Source organism: Gossypium hirsutum, chromosome A11, assembly GCF_007990345.1.
Source record: "Gossypium hirsutum isolate 1008001.06 chromosome A11, Gossypium_hirsutum_v2.1, whole genome shotgun sequence".
Classification (NCBI taxonomy): domain Eukaryota; kingdom Viridiplantae; phylum Streptophyta; class Magnoliopsida; order Malvales; family Malvaceae; genus Gossypium; species Gossypium hirsutum.
The window spans coordinates 4,314,764-4,335,040 of NC_053434.1; the positions used below are offsets into that span (position 1 = coordinate 4,314,764).

Below are 20,277 nucleotides of genomic sequence, written 5' to 3' on the forward strand. Positions count from 1 at the left end.
AAATGTTCTATCATGTTGAATTAGTAATTTTATATTCTCCCAACCAAAAAAATTAAATTAATAAATTTGAAAACTATAATTATAAATTATATTTCCATGTTCTTTCTAAATATCTTTTTTCTTTTCATGTTGATCTGAATCCAAAAAAATGTTTACAAAAAGTTTAGGGGCAGATGAAACGAAAAGAAAGAGGATGTGAACTAAAAACCCAACAATCTAAAAGACCTATAGACACCCAAAAACACTAGGCATATCCATGAATGCTCCAACAAATAAAAAAATAATGATCAAAATACAGATAAGGGGATGTCATCAGATGGAAGCTGGATATGCTGTAGGCCGCCAATCACCTTTCTGAGCACTCAGTATTCCTTCTTGATCTTTGGAGAAAGTTAAATGAACTTCCCAGTGCAGTGATTTCAACAAATTCTCAACTTCACCAATGGCATCTGATTCATCACGAACAATCAATTTTCCACCTGGTCTCACGATTCTATCAACCTCTGCCAACACTGGTTGAAGTTTGCACCTATGGACACCCAACGTGCAAGTCATTTAACAAACAAAAGAAGATTATGAATGGGGAGATCATGTTCTAATTTCTAATTCTACCTCTTTTCCAGCTTCGAGAAAAGGTGATCGGCATGCAGGAGATCATACGATCTCGGATATGTGCTAAACGACTCGCACCAATCGTGGTACATTCCGAAAAGACCGCGTTCGTAGATGATCGGAAGTGTATCCGGAGAATCAAGGTTCACCACATTCATCACCCAGACTTTAATGTCCTTCAAAGCTGCTGCAAACCTGCAGGCATCCAAGGTGAAAATATATGAGAGAACTTTGATGTGTGTTAGTGGCAGAGTCAAAATTGAAAACAGAAGAGAAACGACCATTACCCTCCATAAACAGCTCTCATGTCCATCACATTTCTAACATTAGACCAACTGATTCCCAATCCGCTCATATACAACTTGCTAACTACTCGAGTCCAGTGTTCATAGTCTTTTACAAAATCTTGAGGAGCCGGTTTCCCATAAATCCCCATCTGGGTTCGGTTCAACCAATAAGGAGCTTTCTGCAGCCGATTAGGCCAATGTGCAGGCCATCGTGTTCCTCTTTCAGCTGGATTTATCGGCACGCGATGCATGCATGCCCGCAGGGGTACATGCCTGAAATGGAACCAGCAATAATGAATCAATCGCCTTTATGGTGCATAAAACATGATAGAGTGCGTGAAGAAACATACCAGACAGCGTTTGCATCATCGTTTTCTTCACACATTGGTGGATTATTATCCGGCCTTTTGTCATAACATTCGTTTGTGATAGGTTTTCGATAGATGGCAGCACTAACGGAGTTCAATTTATCCCTTTTGATGGTCACAAGGTCCCAACACATGGCTTTTGTCAGGGACGACATGGCTGCAAAACAAACTTGACATGTCAGCCCCATGGAAACGCTTAAAACCATGTTTGAACTGAATTGATTGTATTGTGTTTGTGTTCTACCATTCCATATTTCAACATCCTCTGGAAGTTTCTGATAGACAGGGGTGGCTGACCAGATAAAATATCCTCCGGGTCTCAGTACACGGTTCAGTTCTAGCAGAAGCATACCATTTTCAGCATGCCACGGCACTCTACAGCGTGCACAGTGAACCACATCAAAGACTCTACAAGGAAACGGTAGCCTCTGAGAACCCATCACAGCTGATATAGCAGGGATTCCTCTTTCGAGGGCAAATTGAACTTGAGCTTCATGCTCATCTTTGGGGGCAAAAGACATTGTTAAAACATCTCTATCGAAAAGATACCCTCCAAAGCTTGCAACTCCACATCCAACATCCAAGATCACTCTGGTGCGTTTACCCCATTTAAGGTTGGGTACTGACTGCAACCATAATTAAGCCAACATAATATTCTTTCTTGAAACATCATCATTGCAGATTCTTAAGCAAATAACGGTTTAGTTGATGAGGCTTGTGCAACTTACTTGTTGGAGAAAGTCGATGTAGTGGAGGGCGCCATGGATGAATTGGGTACCCCCACCGGGGAAAGTCAAGAAGTCGCCGCTCACTTTAACCCAGTTTTGGTGCCCTTTAAACTCAGCCAGTTTCGTATGTGGTACATTATTGTACCATATCTGCCAGTTACAAAAATCGTTATCAATCCATCAGGTTTAAATTCAATTCAATTCAATTCAATCTTTACCTTGTCTCTGCTTTTGGGCCAGGAGATGGGCCGTTTGTATCCCTTTGGAAGAGGGACCAAACACGTTGGTCCTTCCTCAGGGCAATGCCTCTCCCGATGCTCGAAGTGCCTGGTACTGCGTAATTTCTTCAAAGCTTTCTCGTTATCCAAACAGGGTATGTAATCAGGGCCAGCAGTTACGTTGCACAAATGCCAAGTGTAACCATAGAGGCCCTCTTTGCCGCTCGATTCGTCCCTCCGTCTCTCCTTCTCGTTCTCTGATTGTGCCTTTTGCGACTTCCAGGCGTTCTTCGATTCGGTGGACTCTTTCGGAATGGTACTTCCTAACGTTTCCTCCGAGGTGGACTCATGCTGTTGTTGAGCTTCAATATGGGTGTCTTTCTCCGTTGTTTCCTGGTTCGTCTTTGTCTTCAATAAACTCTGGAACGTATCAGTTTGGGTGGTGTTTAGAATCTCCGGTTTGTCCTTGGTTTCGTCATTGAATGTGGCGTTGTCGATCCCTTGCACCTGCGACTCTTGTTGGTCATGATTCTGTAGTTTGTTTCCCTTGGGTTCATCTTGCTCTAGTTGATCTTGATTTAGTTGTTTGGTCCCCTTCGATTCATCTTCCTCTAGTTGGTCTTGATTCGGTTGTTTGGTTCCCTTGGGTTCATCCTCCTCTAGTTGGTCTTGAATTTTTGGTTTGTTTACCCTCGGTTCATCTTCCATTTCCGCCACATCATCCTTCTTTGATTTCCCGATCATCGTCGTCTCCAGCGGTCTCTCAATGCTTTCAGCGTGTTTCTTCTTCTTTTTGGCACGCCGTTCCTTGGGTTTCTCGTTTATTTGTTTCTTTTCCACAACCCGAATTTGATCTTGATCTTCCGAGGGATCCTGATTGTTGATAGTTTCCTCTTGATGAACCTTGATGGGTTCTTCATTACTCATTTGCTTATTATCTTCAACTTCCTTGAGACCATTTTGCTTCGATTGTTGGTTTTGCGTCAACACACTTTCTTCGGATATCTGAGTTTCACTCATTTTTTGCTTCTCCTGTTCTTCTGCTGATTCTTTTCCTTGTAAACCATGTCGGGTTTCTTCAACAGCGGCACCTTCTTTCACTTTATCTAGATCATCAGACTCCGACACCTTATCATCGTCAGGCTTGACGGCCTCATCGGGAAGTTGGCCAGGGTTATCTTCGAACACAGCTTTATCTTTCTGATCTTCGTTAATTTTGGAGGGTTGTTCTTCATTGGAACCAGAAAATGCAATGTCACTATTGGTGTCAGTGACGGTTCGAGTGGTGGTGGTGGTTTGAGGGGAGGAAACGGAGTTGGAAGTGAGCATCCAAACACCCAAAACACATAAGGTAACGAAGACCACAGTGGTTACAGTGGATGCATACGAAACGGAGGAGGAACGCTTAGCAACACGAGACTTTCCCCCGATCGCCATTATCGTTTTCTATGGAGTTTGAGAGGAAACGAAATGAAGTGAAAGTGATAGAATGGAGATTAAAAAAGACAATGGAGAAGATTAAAAGCTTTGTTTGTGGAATGGATGTAATAAGAGAGAGGAAACATTCTAAGTTGGAATGTGTCTCAAAGATCCGAATGAGTTGGAGAAGGGGTATTCGTTGGGAAAAATCTTGTTCCTCATGGACCTTCCATTAACATCAACAAAACCCAAATCCAATAAAAGATTTAAAAAACAAGTATCACAGAGCCCATTTATTTCAAACAGGGAACAAAGAAAGGGACAATCGTTGGCCCAGCAATACACAAATGAAATTCTTTTATTAATTAATTCAATACAAGGAAACCAAAATAACATGACAAACAGGAATACAAACTTTATTCATATAATTATCACTTGATGATTTTAAGCATTAATTTTCCTGCAATTCTGTCTGATCTCACCCCTATACCCTGTCAACGGTGAAATATTCCCCATCTTAATCATGGATTTAGCGAATTGCAGAAAGAAGAGTTCCTGGTTATAAGCATATGTCTTCACTAACTCCCTTGATTCACCATTCTTTGTGAACAAAACTTGGTCAGAGTTCAACAGTCCCTTGTTAGCCAATAAGTTCTTGAAGTAGCTGTTGTCGAACTTTATGGGGCTAACAAAATCTAAGAAAAACAGGTTCTGGTCGCCGCCTGATCTTGGACAGTTCCTGCGCAGTTGAGAAGCATAGGATTGGTCAAGTGTGTTGTCTGGTTGTCCATTGCCTGATTGGTTGTATAGTCTCTGCCTGAAACTGGTGCATCGGGCATTTCCTATTGTGTGGCTCCCTGCATGATATATATATGGACAACTTGGTCATATATTTTCAGAGTTTTGCCTTTCTTGGTTATTTGCAGAACGTGAAAGAACCATATAGCTTACCAGAAAGTGCAACAAGATCAACAATGCCTAGGCCTTGTAGCTTAAACTTGGTGAGAATTGTTTGGAATGTGTTGTTTGGAGCAGGGATGTTGTTGTTAGAGCCACTCAAGCTTGCACCTCTGGCATCCCTTCTTCCAAGAGGGACTTCCCAGCTAGGCCCACCTGTCTGCAAATCCAAAAAAACATGTTACCATGGGGTCAATTTCAATGACAAGACAAGACTATAACCAAAACAACATACGAGAACGGTAGAATCTCTAGCAGCCAAAGCCATAATATCAGCACATGACACTGTATGAGGACACTCTTTCTCCATTACAGCTTTGATCTCATCTATCACTTCGAATCCTCTAGCTGAGTTCCTGTTTGGATTCGACCTCTTTTCGCTGATAATGCTCCCGCTGCTGTCTAACAAAATCGATGCATCACAGCCCTGGAAACAATGAATTGTTAAACTTTGCTGCTATATGACCATATATAATGATATAATTCTTCAAAGAAAAACTTGGAAAAGATTGAATATATCCATATTAGACACACTAGTCTTGTATTCGACACTGACAGTCGAGTAGTAAACGCTTTGCCATTGGTTTGGGGAGGATGAGGGAGTTACCTTAACAAAGCAGTCGTGGAAGTGTAGCCTAAGCAATGAAGCAGCCATACGAGGTTCCTTTGCAACAGCTTTGGCAACAACGTTTCTCACAATCTCTTGAGCTTTGGGACATGAATGATCGTAAAACTGAGGGTAAAGGTATCCGCCTCCAACTGTCTTGGAAGACAAACAATGGGGGGAAAGGCCAAGGGCTAGAAGAGTAATAACTATGATATAATGAACCATAGTGTTTATCTTTTTTACTTTCTAGACAAAAAGATGTATAGTTGAAGTGGAAACAGCTGAAATATGAAGAGAAAACGTTGTTATGATGAGAGCTTTCAAAGAGGGGAATGGGTATTTATAAGGGAGACTTTGTTTGAAATGACAATCAAATGAAAGAGATGACATCATATTAGGTAACTAGCTTTGCATCAATCAAAAGCAGGAAAAAGATGCAGAAAGGTTGGAGTTGGTACTAAAATGCCCACATTTGCTTGCCCAGGATAATTATCTAAGATTGTGCTTTTAGTAATAATCGTGTTTAACATAATGACTCAAGTTATCACAATTAATAACAATAAATTAATTAAAAATAATGTTTCTATATGTCACGTTGCCAAATTTATTTAAATCTGGGTCTCTTCTCTAGCCATGATTTTTCTTTTATATACATAATACTAAGAGCTCATATCAAAATATTTACAGAAAAGTTGACCATATCTGTGTATGCATAAATCCAAACATTCATTCGATCAACAACTCGTGGAATAAAATAGGACCTGGTCAATACCTAAAATGGTCTAAAGTTGATTGAGACACGGTCCTAGCCATACTGTAAAGTTTTAAGAAGGGAGCAGGTAAGCCTGCTCCGTTGACAAAAACCAATATATGAATGCTAACTGGAAATTGTAAATTTCATAAGCTTTACATTAAAAATGTTTATGGAGGTATGTACCATCATAAAACATTAAAATTTCCTGTTAATCTATTATCCATGTACTTGAAAAATGTATACTAACATGAGCATTATTAGGTGGTTTTTTGAAAAGTTATATATATCTTCATACATTAACAAAACACTGCGTACAATCATTGATAGTGTTTTTGTAGGTTTGTATAATCCTTTGTTTCAAAGCAACGATTATGTCCATTGAGTTCTTTTTGTAGAAATCCTTTTACACAAACTTTCACTTGAACAAGCCAATTATAAAGAATGTGCAAGTAAAACGACTGTTAATTCTTATACGATTGAAATTTTTTATTATTCATAATTTTTCAAATATTTAAATTTTAATATAAATATAAATTTTTAAATATATAAAAGGATAAATAATTATTTTTAACCGCAATATTTATTATCTAAACTAGATAATGCTCATAATGTAGAGAAGAAGACTAATGCGTATAAGCAAAACATTGAAAACACAAGAAAGCAAACAACAATGATTTTCTTCAAAACTAGCTAGAAAGAGGTAAGATTGCATGGATGGATCTAATAAATTTTTTAACCCAAAATAAATAAAAGTTTGGTTTGTGAAATAATTATTTGTTTGAGCAATTTTTTGGGGATAATATTCGGACTTTATGATTGGACTTAGATATTCATAAATGTCTATTTTTGAAAAAATTATAGGAATAGGCCTATTTTACAAAAATACATTTCCAACTGGAAGCGTTTTCATCATATTGATAGAAAAATGCTACAAACTGGAAATGCTTTTCTGCCACATCAACACTAAAAACAGCAGCACCAATATATTTTTCTTTATTTCTTGATGTCACCTGAAAATAAAATTTGCAAAATAAGTCTTTATATAGACCCAAGGTCTCATTTTCTTTATTTCTTAAGCGGTGTGAGATATGATATATGGGTATATATAAACTCATAATTAATTTACAACTTATTCCTAGACAATGTGGGATTGCTTACGAATATGCGTTTTCATAAAATCGGTCTATTCACGTAATTTTTAAAAAAACTAGTCTATATAATTTTTTAAAAAGTCAGCCTATTCATTTAATTTTTTTTTAAAAAACAAACATTTATGAGTATTTAAGTCTCATGGTTGTTTCTTGTAATAATTAAACTTAAGTTTTGATATTGAGAATACAATTTTGTCTTGCCCCACATTCAACACTTATTTAAAATTAAAGTAGATATTTTAAATATTTAAACAAGAAATATAAAATAAAAATAATTAAAGTTGGATTGTAGCAAATAGATTAAAGACATGTTTGAGAGATGTACACATTAAAAATATTTAAACTTTTGACTTTGAAATTAAATAAAATGGGTGTGAATGGAAATTTCCAACTTAGTTCGTCTGATTTACGTTGTCGGAATATGACAAAATTAATCTAAAGCTGAATAAAAAGAATATTTCATATATTTAAGAAAAATAGAAAGGAAGAAGCTTTTGGGTTTTATAATTTGGATTAATGTTCCTAATCCAATAAGATTATAAAGTTTGTTTTAGGGTGGCATCTTCTTTACCCTCATAGCCTTTAACAAAAGAGAATAATAAAAGCAAGAAGCATATCCTATGTTATTATTTTCAAACCATTTTATTTACCTTTTTTTTTTATAATATATAATGTTATGATTGCTTGTATATGTGGCAATTAGGAAAACTTCCTCTATTATTTGCATGAGAAAAGTATTAGCTGTCAAAGTAACTTATCAAGTGAATCTTTTAAAAAAATTGTTTTCCTTAATTTTAATTTTTTTTATAAATTTTATTTTTTAATTTTTTTTGAAAAATGTTTATAATTTTTAAATTATTTGGTGATATGATTTATAAGATAAAATAGGGACATATTAATAAAATCATCTAAATTGGCTACCGTATGTATAAATGTTATAATTTATCATCTATGAACTATCACATCAATAGAATAGATTTAATGGTCAACATCGGTCATAGGATTTATTTGATCAATTTTATCAATTGAATGGTTCGATTAAGTTCAAAAAGTTTAAAGAGATTTCTTTTTTGTTTAAAAATACTTTGGGATTTTTATACCATTAAACCTTAATTGTAATTCAATTTAGTTAAACATTGTTAACGGAAAATCAGACTCACTTTTAGATAAGTGTGTCATCCATTGAGAGTCAAAGGATTCCCAATAAATCAATATTGGACCTGGAGTTTTTGTATTTGGTTCCATCCTAGATTTACAAGGGAGCGTTTCCATCCACCAAAGAAATATCAATATTTGCTCTCAGTGAAATTTGAATTTGTGACCTTAAAATCATACAAACAATTGAATATATTTTGTTAAGTAATTTTCAACATCACCTCCTTCTACCCTATGAGACCAGAAAAACTATCACAAACATTATTCAAGTAAAGAAATCCTTTCTCAAATACAGATTAAATAGAAACGAGATTCACATTGCTGATACTATATATAGGCGCAGAGGTCGTCCCTTCTGCCTGTCAAAAATATTTTGTTCCAACTGTTCTTTTAGCGCTGTATAGGAGAAGGGATTGAGTGACACAAGACTTGAACCTGGTTTATGATGCCAACAAACAATAAATCTGTCATTCTAACTCTAGTTTTATCGGCAACCAGCTGAATAATCTCTAAAAGCAGCAATTTTGGCTCATATAAATTAACTCGTGTCCACTTTTAGGTGCTCAAATTCTAATATTTGCAACTTTTACTTTATTTTCGGACTGAATTAATTTCTAAAATTATCAAATTTATTAGTTAAATGTTCTTCTGTCTGCTAATCTGCGAATTAATTTCGGGTAACAATTGGATGTGCTGTCAGCTCATTAACAGAGTGAGAAGATATCCGGGCTAAAAATAATAGCATTTACAGGTTAACACGAGCCAATCAAAACTAAAAATCTCAATGCAAAGTTCCATGGCATGCAGAAGTTTCAATGGTGTTCTTCTAGGTTAAATAATAATACTGGTTGCGAAACAAACATTATAACAAAGTAACAGAACCCAGCATAGCTTAAAACAATGTCATCTAAGCATTTGCAGATGCAGCCTCTGGGTGGTAATGAAGCATCTCAGCCCACATCATCTCCCTAATCATCTCTTCTCTCATGTTCTCGTCTATGTCGAGATCAATCGGGACTTGGGCAGGTGGATTGCACCTCGGATCATATAGCCCTGACATGTATGGGTGTAGGAGAGCTTCTGTGACGGTAATTCTCTTAGATGGGTCAAAAACAAGCATCCTTTGCAACAAATCTATGGCTAATGGATCGGCTTGAGGATATAAATGGGAAAGATGGGTGCCCCTAGAATAAGGAAGTGACTTGATATACCTTCGGGCTTTGGGATTATCGATAAACTGAAGATCAGCCTCTTGCTGGCTTCCAAGGACATCGATTATTAGCTTAAGCTGGCTGAGGCACTCTGTTCCAGGAAAGATTGGTTTCCGACCAAGAATCTCCGCAAAGATGCATCCTACCGACCAAACATCAATGGATGTCCCATAATTGTCACAGCATAGTAGGAGCTCAGGTGCACGGTACCAACGGGTGACAACATACTCTGTCATGAATTGTTCATTACCTCTGCTGGTTCGGGCAAGCCCAAAATCACATATCTTTAGGTCACAGTTAGCGTTGACAAGGAGGTTCCCAGGCTTCAAGTCTCGGTGAAGGATATTTGCCGAGTGAAGGTACTTCAGCCCTCGTAGTAACTAAAATATGCACTAAAGGTTAGTCACAAGCAGACAATACTTATGAGACATGAACGACAGGGAATGAAAAAAAGACTAAATTTACACATAATATTTGACACGAGATCGCAATGAAGCTCATTGTAGCATATGCAATCGTCGAAGCACATAATTTTCTAAGTTTACATTATTATTACCTTTGCCTGGTATAGGAACCAATCTCCAAATATTTAATGAAGTAATTATGATGGCTACTGGGAAAAAAAACTGACAAGAGAAGATACGTAAGCTATTATTTACCACCTTGCAAAGAAAGCAAACCAAACAAATCGAAAATGTAAGAGAATACAACGAACGGGAAGACGAAGGGAAGCATAACAAATCAAATTTGAAAGAACCCTTGCTGAATCAAATGAACACTGCATACTATTCATACCTTTATGATTACAAACAACTACCAAATAACTCTCCTTCAATAAATATGCAACTGTATTCATTGTACTGTTGATCTATTATCATCATCTTGTACCATAATCAATTTACTAATAAGTTTCCAGCAGTACAACACAAGTTGTATTAAGCCTAATAACTCAATGCCCCATAGTTCTGCCAAACTAAATTCAATTTAGGACCAGATCAGCATGGAACCCATAAAAGTCCCAAACCCAAAAAGGCATGCAATTTAGCATCAAAGGACGGCTATTAATGCTAACTAGACACTATACATTGTGAACTGCGGAAGGCCTTGCAAAATGTGGAAATCAAACAACAAGATCATAATGAGTCCGATGACTTCTAGCTTTGTTACTTGAACTCAATAGTTAATATGCATTACCAAAAGTACCATCTAGACTTGGTTAATATCATTTCTGATCATCCAGGACATAAAAATTTACCTGTTAAATCTAATAATGCAGAAAAATATTTCAACATTTTAACATCAGAAAAGCAATAATCATAAGCAAATCATAATAAGAGTTGAGAAGAAAAGGTTTACTTTCCAAGTACCTGAAAAATAAAATATTTGCAATGATCATTAGAAAGTGGCTGAGAAGATTTGATAATCTGATGCAAATCCGTGTCCATAAGTTCATAAACCAAATAAACATCCTTAAAACTGGTTCTGTGAGTTGGCATCATGGCATCCTTCAAAGCAATCACATTGTCATGTCGAATGTGTCTGAGAAGTTTCAACTCCCTCAAAGTTCTCAACGCATCAACACGATTGTCGAAAACATTGTTGATCTTCTTTATAGCCACTTTTTCGTTGGTTTCCTTGTTAATGGATGAGCAAACGACCCCGTATGCTCCTCTCCCTATTGGCTTGATTGGAACGTACTTTGTGTCAATCTCGAAAAGGGTCTGCCACATTGAATAGTAGTGCTTCCCTCTTGGCTTCACCCCATTTGGTGGCTCGACAAGCATCGCCATTCCTCTCTGAAATTCCCAAGAACAAAATATCACCAAATTTAAAAAAAAAAAACACCCTTAAATTTATCCCAGAGAAAATAAAAAGAAAAAAGGGGTTTGGAATCAATCTTACATGTTGCTTCTACCTTTTTGATTTGATCTGTTTCTTCACTTTTTTTCCTAAAACAAATAATAGAAAAAAAAAACAACTCTTTTTGCTGCCCTTTCCTTCAATCTATCAGCAAACTCCAAATTCACTAGCTTTCAAATCACTCCTGTAAAATTTAAAGTTTCCACCTTCATTTCTTCCATAAAAAAGACCCAACTTTTTCTTACCCTTTTCTTCAACCTCTAAACCAATTCCAAAACAAAAGTTGGGACTTAAAGCAAAACTCTAATCCAAAACAAAGAGAAATGGCCTACTCTGATTCCGAATTACTGATCAGACCAAAGAGACAAAAGAGAGAGAAGAGATGTAAAGATAAGAGCAGGGACGTGATGCCCACACGGCATTTCCCTTGAGGCAAAAACGACATCTACATACTGTTTTAGAACTCGGGGGGTTTCAGCTTTTACGAAATATCAAATCTTTTCTCCCCATATATATAAAAAATAAACAATCTTAAACATGGAAAAATATCTTCTTTTTTCAGATAATTTGCAGCTTGGCTTGGCTTACTGGAAGGCTTTGCCACGCACAAACTTTGAACCCTCTTCGTCTCTCCACTTTCCCCAAAAGTGGTTATGGCTTACTGGAAGACTTATGCGTCTACCTATTAATTATTCTAACCTGTTACTTTTGTTGAAAAAAGAACATAAAATAACATATAGATTGTAAATATCTGATCTTTTTTCTCAGGTTTTTTTTTTAAATTGTTTAATTTTTTTATCCAACTTTTTTAGTTATTTTCTTTGAAACTATGTTTTTCTTTTTGGACGATCTTTGGAACTATGTTGTTATGTTCGAAAAAGTATATTGATATATGACTGTTAGCCATAACCACTCATTTTAATTTCTTTTCCAACTTGATTTTCTACAAGTTTTTCTTCTACTTGGTACTAGTTTAATTAATAATAATTTTGATAATTTTATATATGATATAAATTTAAAATAGTAAATTATTGAGGAGATTTTAATTGCATGGAAAGAAATTTGATAGACTTAATATTTTGCAGTAATAATTTTGATTGTTTTGGAGCCAATAGCATTTCACCTTCCCATCCCAATTGCTAAAGTTGGGCTTTTCATTGATAGAAAGCTGCAACAGATTCTTCTTCTTTTCAACACTTTCTACCCTTTGCCTTTGCTTTTCCTTTAATCCTCAATTCCATGATTAAGTCAATATGAATTTAAAAAGTTGAAAGATATTCACCTTTTTTTTTTAATTTATATTATTTATGGAAAAATATATAAATATCTTTTAAATAGTTGAAAGATATTATTTATGAAAAAATACGTAAATATCTCTAAAAAAAAGTTAAAAAAACATTCACGTTTCTTCCATAAATAATATAAATTTTAAAAAAATAGAGTAAGTAATTATGAAACTAATGATTCTGTATGTTATGAAAAGTCAAAAAAGCAAGATAATATGAGTAGAAAAGGATGATTTAAAAAGGTTAAAGAGTGACCAACCATATCTTAAATAGTGGCTTGTGGGTGAAGTTTTTTACGATTGATCTTATCAAATAATTGAATAGATTAGTTTGCACATGACATGAGATGGACTGTTTAAATTCTTTAAAGTTATGGAGGTTGGTGGACTAAAGCGTAAAAAAAGCAAAGACTTTGACATCAATTTAAGATTAGATTGTTGTGTTTATGATTTGGTGATTTTGCTTATTTGTCACAACTTTGGACATTCATTTTTAATGTCGGTGTGCTAAGTGTTACCATCAACTTAACCTAATGCTCAGTTGCTCACCTATTTGCATTATTCACATGTAATATTTTATGTAACAAGAACATAAATATATAATATCTTTTATGTGCTTCACTTGTATAAAGTCGTGATTAAAACTTTTATCAAAAATGTGATTCGCACAAACAGAAATCGTGTCAACGGGAAAACGATTTGACATGGCGAAGTTGACATGCATTGTTTGAGTGCAAGGTCTGTGAAGAAATTGAACCTGGTATTTTGCTTTGGGCTTCCTCATGAACCTTGGGACAACGTAGGCAACGGCAAAAAGCCCAGAGACAAAGAAGAACCCGTGATTAGGTGTCCACTGGATTTCGTTCTTCATTGATCATTTCCTTACAACTTGAACAACGTTGCCCATTTTTATTTGCAAAATTAATAACCCAAAACCAGATCATCACTTGTTGATCCCTGCAATTTGATAGATTTATTCTAATGATCTAATCCCCTTTTTTCAACTTTTTTTTTTTATGTTTGATACTCATTTTTTATATAATATTCAAAAATAGGAGCGAAAATATAATACTTATAAAATACTTCAAGTATATAAAAAAATTAAAATAAATTATTATACCAATATTAAATATATATCTTTATTCAATATTAATATATGATCGAATTCGAGTAATATAAATAGAATCTGTTAGTTTTGATTAGGGGTGTTCAATCAGTTAACCGACCTAAACTAGCATTAACTGAATTAACCGAATTTTTAAACCCTTAATCGTACTTTTTAAACCCTTAACCGTTAACTGAACCGAAATTTTTTCAAAAAAAAACCAAATAGAAATTTTTTGGTTAATTCGATTAACTAACTAAATTAATCGAAATTTATATATATTTGTTAATATATGTATAAAACATATAAAAAATTAACTGAATTTAATATATGTAAAATGTATATAAAAAATTTAAATTTTCGGTAAATTAACTGATTTCGAACCAGTTTAACTATTAACCAAACTTATAAAAAATTATTAACTGACCTCGACTGAATTAGTTTAGTCAACTGACCGATTAACTGAATTAATTTAGTTCGGTCGATTAAATCGATTTTATTAAAAATTTACATACCCCTAATTTTGACAAATATATGTAGGTAAGAATTCAAGTAATATGACCGCACGTTTTGTGATTTGATTTTTTATTGTTTTTAAAAAAATAATATTTTTATAAAGTTAAAATATGCTTTTAAGTTTTTATATTTTTGTATCTTTGAAATTTATTTTTTTTTAAATTGATTCGAAAACCGATAGGAATTAATTGAATAGAATAAAAATTGATTAAATTTATATTTTTGTGATTTGATTTTTTATTTTAATCTTTTAATAATTTGTTCAGATAAATTAATTAAAATAATTAAATAAAGAATTAATAATTTAACTGATTTAATTATTAATCTTTGAAAAAATTTTATTCTTGTAATCATAAATTTTGAAAGTTTACTACACATGTTGGTTGCAGTTGAAGAGGACCCACAGCTTCATTAATGTTACCAGACTGTTGCCCATTATTTCTTTAATACAAAATGCTTGCATTAGGGTCCACAATTGCATTAGTTATTTAATAGGGTGATGTGATTGAATATATTAGCGTATATATATTTGAGAAGTTTTATGTTTTAAGCATTAGTGGCATGAGTATTATTAGAGGATGTAAATTTAAGTATATTAAAATATAGAGAAAAAATATTATTTTAAAAAAATAAATATTCTTAAAATTTATAATTTATAAGGAGGCTATTAAAAAAATTTATATTGAATCATAAAATTATTAAAACAAAAAATTTGAATTCCAAACATTGTTTAAACATATATTCTTTATTGATTTCAGCTTTGATTTTTCTATTTTTAAATTTAAAATTTAAGTTTAAAATTAATTTATTAGAAAATTTTTAAAATTTATTGCTGCGACATTATAAAATAATAAAACTTACTTGATATGAAATAAAAATGATATTATAATAAACTTGAATTTAATAAAAAATTGATAATATTAACAATTGTTACTTAATATTTAAAAATTTTAAATTCATTAAAATAAAAAGTGAAGAAATTAAATACTAATATACTAAAGTATAAAAAAAGAAAAAGAAATGACCACTATCCTTTGCTATCCACGAGAAATATAAATAAAGACAAGAAACTTACAATATTTTGTGAAAATCTTGGGCCGGCCATTAAAACTACGTGTGCTTTGTTTTTCTTGATTTAATTCCAATAACGTCGTTAAGTTACAGTAAAATAAACATGTGAGACCGTTATACCCTTTATTTTTTTTGACAGAATTTTACGATGTAAGAAAAAAGATGAAAGAATAAAAAACAAGAAATGGAACATAATGAAAGCATGTAACGATTGTATTTTGACAATGAAACATTTACTACAGTGAAAATGATCACTTGTGATGAAATCCATGTATTGTAATTTGATTTTTTATTAAAAAACGTCTAATTCCAAAGCTTGAATTAAACCATTTTTTCACTCCTTTTTGAAGTTATCAAGAAAGAATCACAGATTTCAGTTTTTTTTTTCTGAAGACTAACACGAATAATAAGTGTTCATATTTCACTGGTCAGACTATCATGTGGCTTCTTAACAGTGTTTGTCCTTTTCTGGGACAAGTTAGTAATGATCGATCCCCCCGAGTCGAATTAATGCGAAAACCAAAGGATCTAAATGGAATTTTCATTGACGCTTAAAGAGTCAAGTCAAAGCTTAGATCAGGAAAGGAAGTAGGTAGTAGTGAATGTACTGAAGAACTTACAACAAGGGAGAACCGAAGCCATTTTAGTAGAGCCCAGATCTATTTTCAATGTTGAAGAAGCCATTACATGAACCTCTCCCTGTTTTAAATCCTCATCTCGAAGTTTCCGCCATGAAAGCTGCTTCCTTCAACACTCCCCATTTTCCGTCCATCATCATGAAAAGAACATCAACACAGCCATGTCCAACTCGATTCGCAAGAACCCTTTTTCTTAAACTCCCTCCGAGCTTCCAAAACAATCCCTTTTTTAGACCGTCGGCTAATTCCTCTGCTTCTTCTTTTTCCTCCGTTTCTTCTTCCTCCAACGCATTCATCGAGTCAACTGCCAACGGCACGTATTTGGGTTGGAACAAAGCTCCGGAGATTGAGATCGATGGTGGTGGACAAGCTAAGGCTATGGGGAACAAAGACAAAGTCATAACCGTGGTTCTTTTGGGATGGCTTGGGGCTACAAACAAACATTTAAATAGATATGTGGAATGGTATAATTCCAGGGGAATCCATGCAGTTACTTTTCTTGTCGAACTTAAGGATTTACTATGCTTGGATCCGGTTTCAATGCTTGACCGGCGGATAGCTGAATTGGCTAATGGGTTGGCCACCTGGGGTTCGGAGAAAGAGGACGATGGTCGAGAAAGGTGCTTCATTTTCCATACTTTTAGCAACACTGGCTGGCTCGTGTAAGTTCCTTTTTTTCCTTTTTCTGGTATGACTAAAGTTCTTTGATTTTGGAATTTTGCACATGGAAAAGTAAATTCTGGCATTATTTGGCAGATACGGTTCAGTGATTGAGCGTTTTCAGAGAAGAGAGGGGTTGAAAGAGATGATAAAAGGAGTAATTTTTGATTCAGGATCAGCTGACCCTTTAAATCCTAAGGTTATTATTTATGATGTTTTTAATGTTCTTAGACGATTGATTACAGTTCACAGCAAGCTTTTGAGTTTTGAAATGAATGTTTTATATCAAATTATGAACAGAGTTCTTTAGCTTATATCACGAATGGCCTGCTCTTGAATAGAACACAGTGGAAGCAATAAGATACTAATCTTGGCCTTTGATAAAAGGGAATTGAGTACGAGTCCAGGTTCTGGACAAAACATTTGGAAATTTCAATCACTGCAGTAGCACTACTCTAATTGTATGATCAAAGTTGAAATACTTGTGTTATGCTTTGTTTTATTAGCTGTAGAAAAGACTTTAGAATGCGCATTATATGTATTGATTTGTGAAGCAGATGAAGTCTCTGTAGTCTGGATGTTCAAATTCAACTTCTAAATAACTTTATTCATACTATTTTGATTTTTCATAAAACTCTCCTAAACTTTTCTTTGATTATGAGCTTGGATGTCATGTTTTATCTGTTTTGTGCACATTCTCTTATGTATACTTTCCAACAAGGTGAAAATGGCTCATCCTTTGCAGGTTTGGGCAGCTGGTTTTGCTGTTGCTATACTGAAGAAACTCAACTCAAAGAATGGATCCGAAAACGGAGGGACCGATTCCACATTACAGAAAGCGGAACCTCAAATGGTTGAAGCTGTTGTGCTAGCTTCCCTGGAAAAGTTCTTTAAATCCGTTCTAGATATGCCAGAAGTGGAAAGGTAGGTTTTCCCTTTATGATCCAATTTTGCTTCCCACATAAATGTTAAATGAACACATACATGCCATACTATTTGCTCTCTCCAAATGCAATCAAATCTTGTGCTTGTGATAAACAACTTGTGGTTCCTACTGCAGAAAGTTTAGAGCGGTGGTTGATGCAGCTTTGGAGGCCCATCCGCACTGTCCGCATTTATATCTTTATAGCACAGCTGATAAGGTCGTTCCATATAAGTCAGTTGAGTGTTGTATCGAGGAGATGAGCAAGAAAGGGATAAAGGTATCGTCCTTCAACTTTGGCACATCTCCTCATGTCGACCACTACCGGAATTTCCCTAACTTGTACTCATCAGAGCTTCATACTTTCTTGAAAGAATGTTTCCCTCTTTCTAAACAAAAATGAACACTCCAAGTACTTCAATCACTTTATTGTTGTTGTTGTATGCGGATATTCCTTTGGAAATAAACCTTTTCCTGGGCATGAAGTCGTACTGTTTATCAAGCTGATGCTAAGAGATCACTGCCGAACACTAATAAATTGCCCTTCTTGCATGCTAAAGCTGCAAAAAGATCTCTTATTTTGAATGTATTTTGTTCTTAGAATGCGATGCTTTGAACTTCACTGCTGTTTTAGACCTGTCCAAGATCTAGGCTACTCCATGTATTTAATATAAAGAAATAGAAACGATTTTGAGCATGGGTTAGGTGCAAGCATTAATACCAATGTTAATTTAATCTCAGAGTCCAGTTTCTTTAATAAGAAAATTGATGATACTTTTTCCTCATTTTCTCAATGTAAAATCCATACGGCCTTCAACAAGTTAAAATTATACAGACAAAAAAAGATAGTATAAACACAAATAATTTTAGTCTTTAATTTAATTTTTCTTATTTTTTTAATCTAAAAATTGACACTGATTAACTTTGTTGATTTGCATGTGAATTGTTATGGATGGCATGTTAATATTTAATTAATTTTTAAAAATTTTGAAAATATTAATAAATATATTTTTAATAATTTTAATATTTAAAGTTAAATTAAATGATAATGTATAATCCATGTGACAATTCATAAAAGTATTGATTTTTTCAATCAAATTTAGAATAATTTAACAAAAAAATATATATTTAAAAATTAAATTAAATGGTAAAATAAATTATTATGAAATAAAATAAAATAAGTTAAAATCATTTAGAAACGACAAAAGCTTCTAAATCAAGAAGATTTCATGAACAACCTTACAACAAAACTGACTGTGTTGGAAATTTCAAAGAATTCAGCCTAACATGTGATATGAAAAGTTGAAAACACGTATTTCGAATCATATGAGAATATTCCCATATAATAGTATCAAAATTATCTGTATTATACTTTTTCATAGGTGAGTTATTCATTCAAGTTTGAAAGAAAATTTATTTAAAATTTTTAAAAAATTGGATAAATTTATTAAATCTGAAAAATAAGTTTAAAATCTTTTTAAAATATGGATTGGGCTCAGGTTTAAACATTTAAGGTTAAGTTCGGTTCGACCTGATTTGTTTTTAAGTTTATAATATTTTATATTATGTTATTTTTATATATTATATAATTCATAACATATTAAAAAAATAAATCTATACTAAATATATAATATTACTTTAATGTAAACATTAAAAAATATTAAGATGATTATATAAAAGTTTACAATAAATAGGAATTTACTAAATGTTAAAAAATAATATAAATATTTTTAAATTTTTTTAAATATAATATGAACAAACTTAAAATAGGTTTAAGTTAATCATTTACAGATATGAACGGATTTGGATAAAATTTTAGACTCATATTTTAAACCCAATCAAGCTTAAACAATTGTAAAATATATTAATATTATACTTAGATCTAACTTGAACTCCGTTCGATCCAGTCCAACCCATGAATACTTCTAATACCCAAATAATATCTAATTTTTCAAGACTTGAAATTTCAATTATATAAAAAAAAATTAATTTGTTATTCATAAATCCAATCCGCTTTCTTTCTACTATAACCATTTTTCATTCCAAAATTGTCTCGAAATCTTCATCTGCAAACTCTAAACTATTTCAATTACTTTTCAAGTAAGCTTTTTTTAAACAAAATGAATTAATGTTACGAAAGTTAGTCATAAATTATTTTGACTAATATTATGATATTATTTTATTTACCAATTATTAATGGTAAATTTGTAAATGTGTTTTTTACCAATGTTATATTACTATTGTCGTCACTACCTCTTGAAGATGTTATATATGTATGTTATAAAAAAGTTTTGTAATTGAGAAGATGACGAATAAATTTATGATCAAAATTTATTTGAACGAGTATATGATTTTGAATGAGGATAAAGTTGTATTTTAAATCGAAAACTCTTTTTTAATGTGAATTTTAAGAATGATGTTACTTACAATTATAAAAAAGAGAATTCTTAGAAAAATTTAAGTTAGAGATACTAAAAGGTCGATATTCAATATGAAGTGTATAAATTTTAGGTTTAGCAAAAAGTGTAAGAATAACAATAGATTTTAATGATGATAAAGTTGTCGAGACGATAGTCTTGGACACTATGAAAGTAGTGATGGTACAATAAAGCTATTAATAGAGCTTTCAGATATTACAGATACAAGTTTCAAGATTTTAGATTATGCAAGCATATTGAATATTTAAAACTCTCTTATTTAAAGTATTTTATTATAATTTTTGTAGGAGTAATTTTTAGTCTTTTAGGTTTTTT

The 20,277-nt window shown here is 33.1% G+C and overlaps 4 protein-coding genes across 5 annotated transcripts; 1 reads left to right on the plus strand and 3 right to left on the minus strand.

Annotated features, from left to right (window-relative positions):
* Positions 1-106: 106 nt before the first annotated feature.
* On the minus strand, positions 107-3,788 carry LOC107922844 (probable methyltransferase PMT27). 2 transcript variants are annotated; one of them, XM_016853031.2, is made up of 7 exons: positions 2,214-3,788; positions 1,996-2,145; positions 1,512-1,893; positions 1,250-1,424; positions 900-1,172; positions 613-807; positions 107-529 (listed from the first exon to the last, which is right to left on the minus strand). In XM_016853031.2, exons 1-7 carry the CDS (start codon positions 3,648-3,650, stop codon positions 313-315), a joined length of 2,829 nt encoding a protein of 942 aa, XP_016708520.2. In that variant the 5' UTR covers positions 3,651-3,788; the 3' UTR covers positions 107-312. The 2 variants fall into 2 exon arrangements, with proteins under 2 accessions (XP_016708520.2, XP_040936597.1); XM_041080663.1 differs by lacking the exon at positions 107-529 and having other exon boundaries at positions 609-807.
* Positions 3,789-3,960: 172 nt separating this feature from the next.
* LOC107924255 (peroxidase 72) lies at positions 3,961-5,499 on the minus strand. Its single transcript, XM_016854617.2, has 4 exons — positions 5,197-5,499; positions 4,825-5,016; positions 4,584-4,749; positions 3,961-4,489 (listed from the first exon to the last, which is right to left on the minus strand). Exons 1-4 carry the CDS (start codon positions 5,419-5,421, stop codon positions 4,077-4,079), a joined length of 996 nt encoding a protein of 331 aa, XP_016710106.2. The 5' UTR covers positions 5,422-5,499; the 3' UTR covers positions 3,961-4,076.
* Positions 5,500-8,986: 3,487 nt separating this feature from the next.
* LOC107924254 (mitogen-activated protein kinase 7) lies at positions 8,987-12,187 on the minus strand. Its single transcript, XM_016854616.2, has 3 exons — positions 11,370-12,187; positions 10,835-11,263; positions 8,987-9,847 (listed from the first exon to the last, which is right to left on the minus strand). Exons 2-3 carry the CDS (start codon positions 11,255-11,257, stop codon positions 9,164-9,166), a joined length of 1,107 nt encoding a protein of 368 aa, XP_016710105.1. The 5' UTR covers positions 11,258-11,263; positions 11,370-12,187; the 3' UTR covers positions 8,987-9,163.
* Positions 12,188-15,818: 3,631 nt separating this feature from the next.
* LOC107924751 (transmembrane protein 53) lies at positions 15,819-18,109 on the plus strand. Its single transcript, XM_016855334.2, has 4 exons — positions 15,819-16,604; positions 16,699-16,801; positions 17,348-17,526; positions 17,663-18,109. Exons 1-4 carry the CDS (start codon positions 15,973-15,975, stop codon positions 17,925-17,927), a joined length of 1,179 nt encoding a protein of 392 aa, XP_016710823.2. The 5' UTR covers positions 15,819-15,972; the 3' UTR covers positions 17,928-18,109.
* The last annotated feature ends 2,168 nt before the right edge of the window (positions 18,110-20,277 follow it).

What these genes read in the sequence shown, in the direction of transcription:
- LOC107922844 (XM_016853031.2), bottom strand. Translation starts at nt 3,650, where the DNA reads ATGGCGATCGGGGGAAAGTCTCGTGTTGCTAAGCGTTCCTCCTCCGTT. An exon ending in GGATGTTGAAATATGGAATG is followed by an intron (nt 1,425 to 1,511) that starts GTAGAACACAAA and finishes TTTGTTTTGCAG; the next exon opens with CCATGTCGTCCCTGACAAAA. An exon ending in ATGAGAGCTGTTTATGGAGG is followed by an intron (nt 808 to 899) that starts GTAATGGTCGTT and finishes GGATGCCTGCAG; the next exon opens with GTTTGCAGCAGCTTTGAAGG.
- LOC107924255 (XM_016854617.2), bottom strand. Translation starts at nt 5,421, where the DNA reads ATGGTTCATTATATCATAGTTATTACTCTTCTAGCCCTTGGCCTTTCC. An exon ending in TCCACGACTGCTTTGTTAAG is followed by an intron (nt 5,017 to 5,196) that starts GTAACTCCCTCA and finishes CATTGTTTCCAG; the next exon opens with GGCTGTGATGCATCGATTTT. An exon ending in TGATCTTGTTGCACTTTCTG is followed by an intron (nt 4,490 to 4,583) that starts GTAAGCTATATG and finishes TATATCATGCAG; the next exon opens with GGAGCCACACAATAGGAAAT.
- LOC107924254 (XM_016854616.2), bottom strand. Translation starts at nt 11,257, where the DNA reads ATGGCGATGCTTGTCGAGCCACCAAATGGGGTGAAGCCAAGAGGGAAG. An exon ending in GCAAATATTTTATTTTTCAG is followed by an intron (nt 9,848 to 10,834) that starts GTACTTGGAAAG and finishes TGCATATTTTAG; the next exon opens with TTACTACGAGGGCTGAAGTA.
- LOC107924751 (XM_016855334.2), top strand. Translation starts at nt 15,973, where the DNA reads ATGTTGAAGAAGCCATTACATGAACCTCTCCCTGTTTTAAATCCTCAT. An exon ending in AGCAACACTGGCTGGCTCGT is followed by an intron (nt 16,605 to 16,698) that starts GTAAGTTCCTTT and finishes ATTATTTGGCAG; the next exon opens with ATACGGTTCAGTGATTGAGC. An exon ending in CTGACCCTTTAAATCCTAAG is followed by an intron (nt 16,802 to 17,347) that starts GTTATTATTTAT and finishes CATCCTTTGCAG; the next exon opens with GTTTGGGCAGCTGGTTTTGC.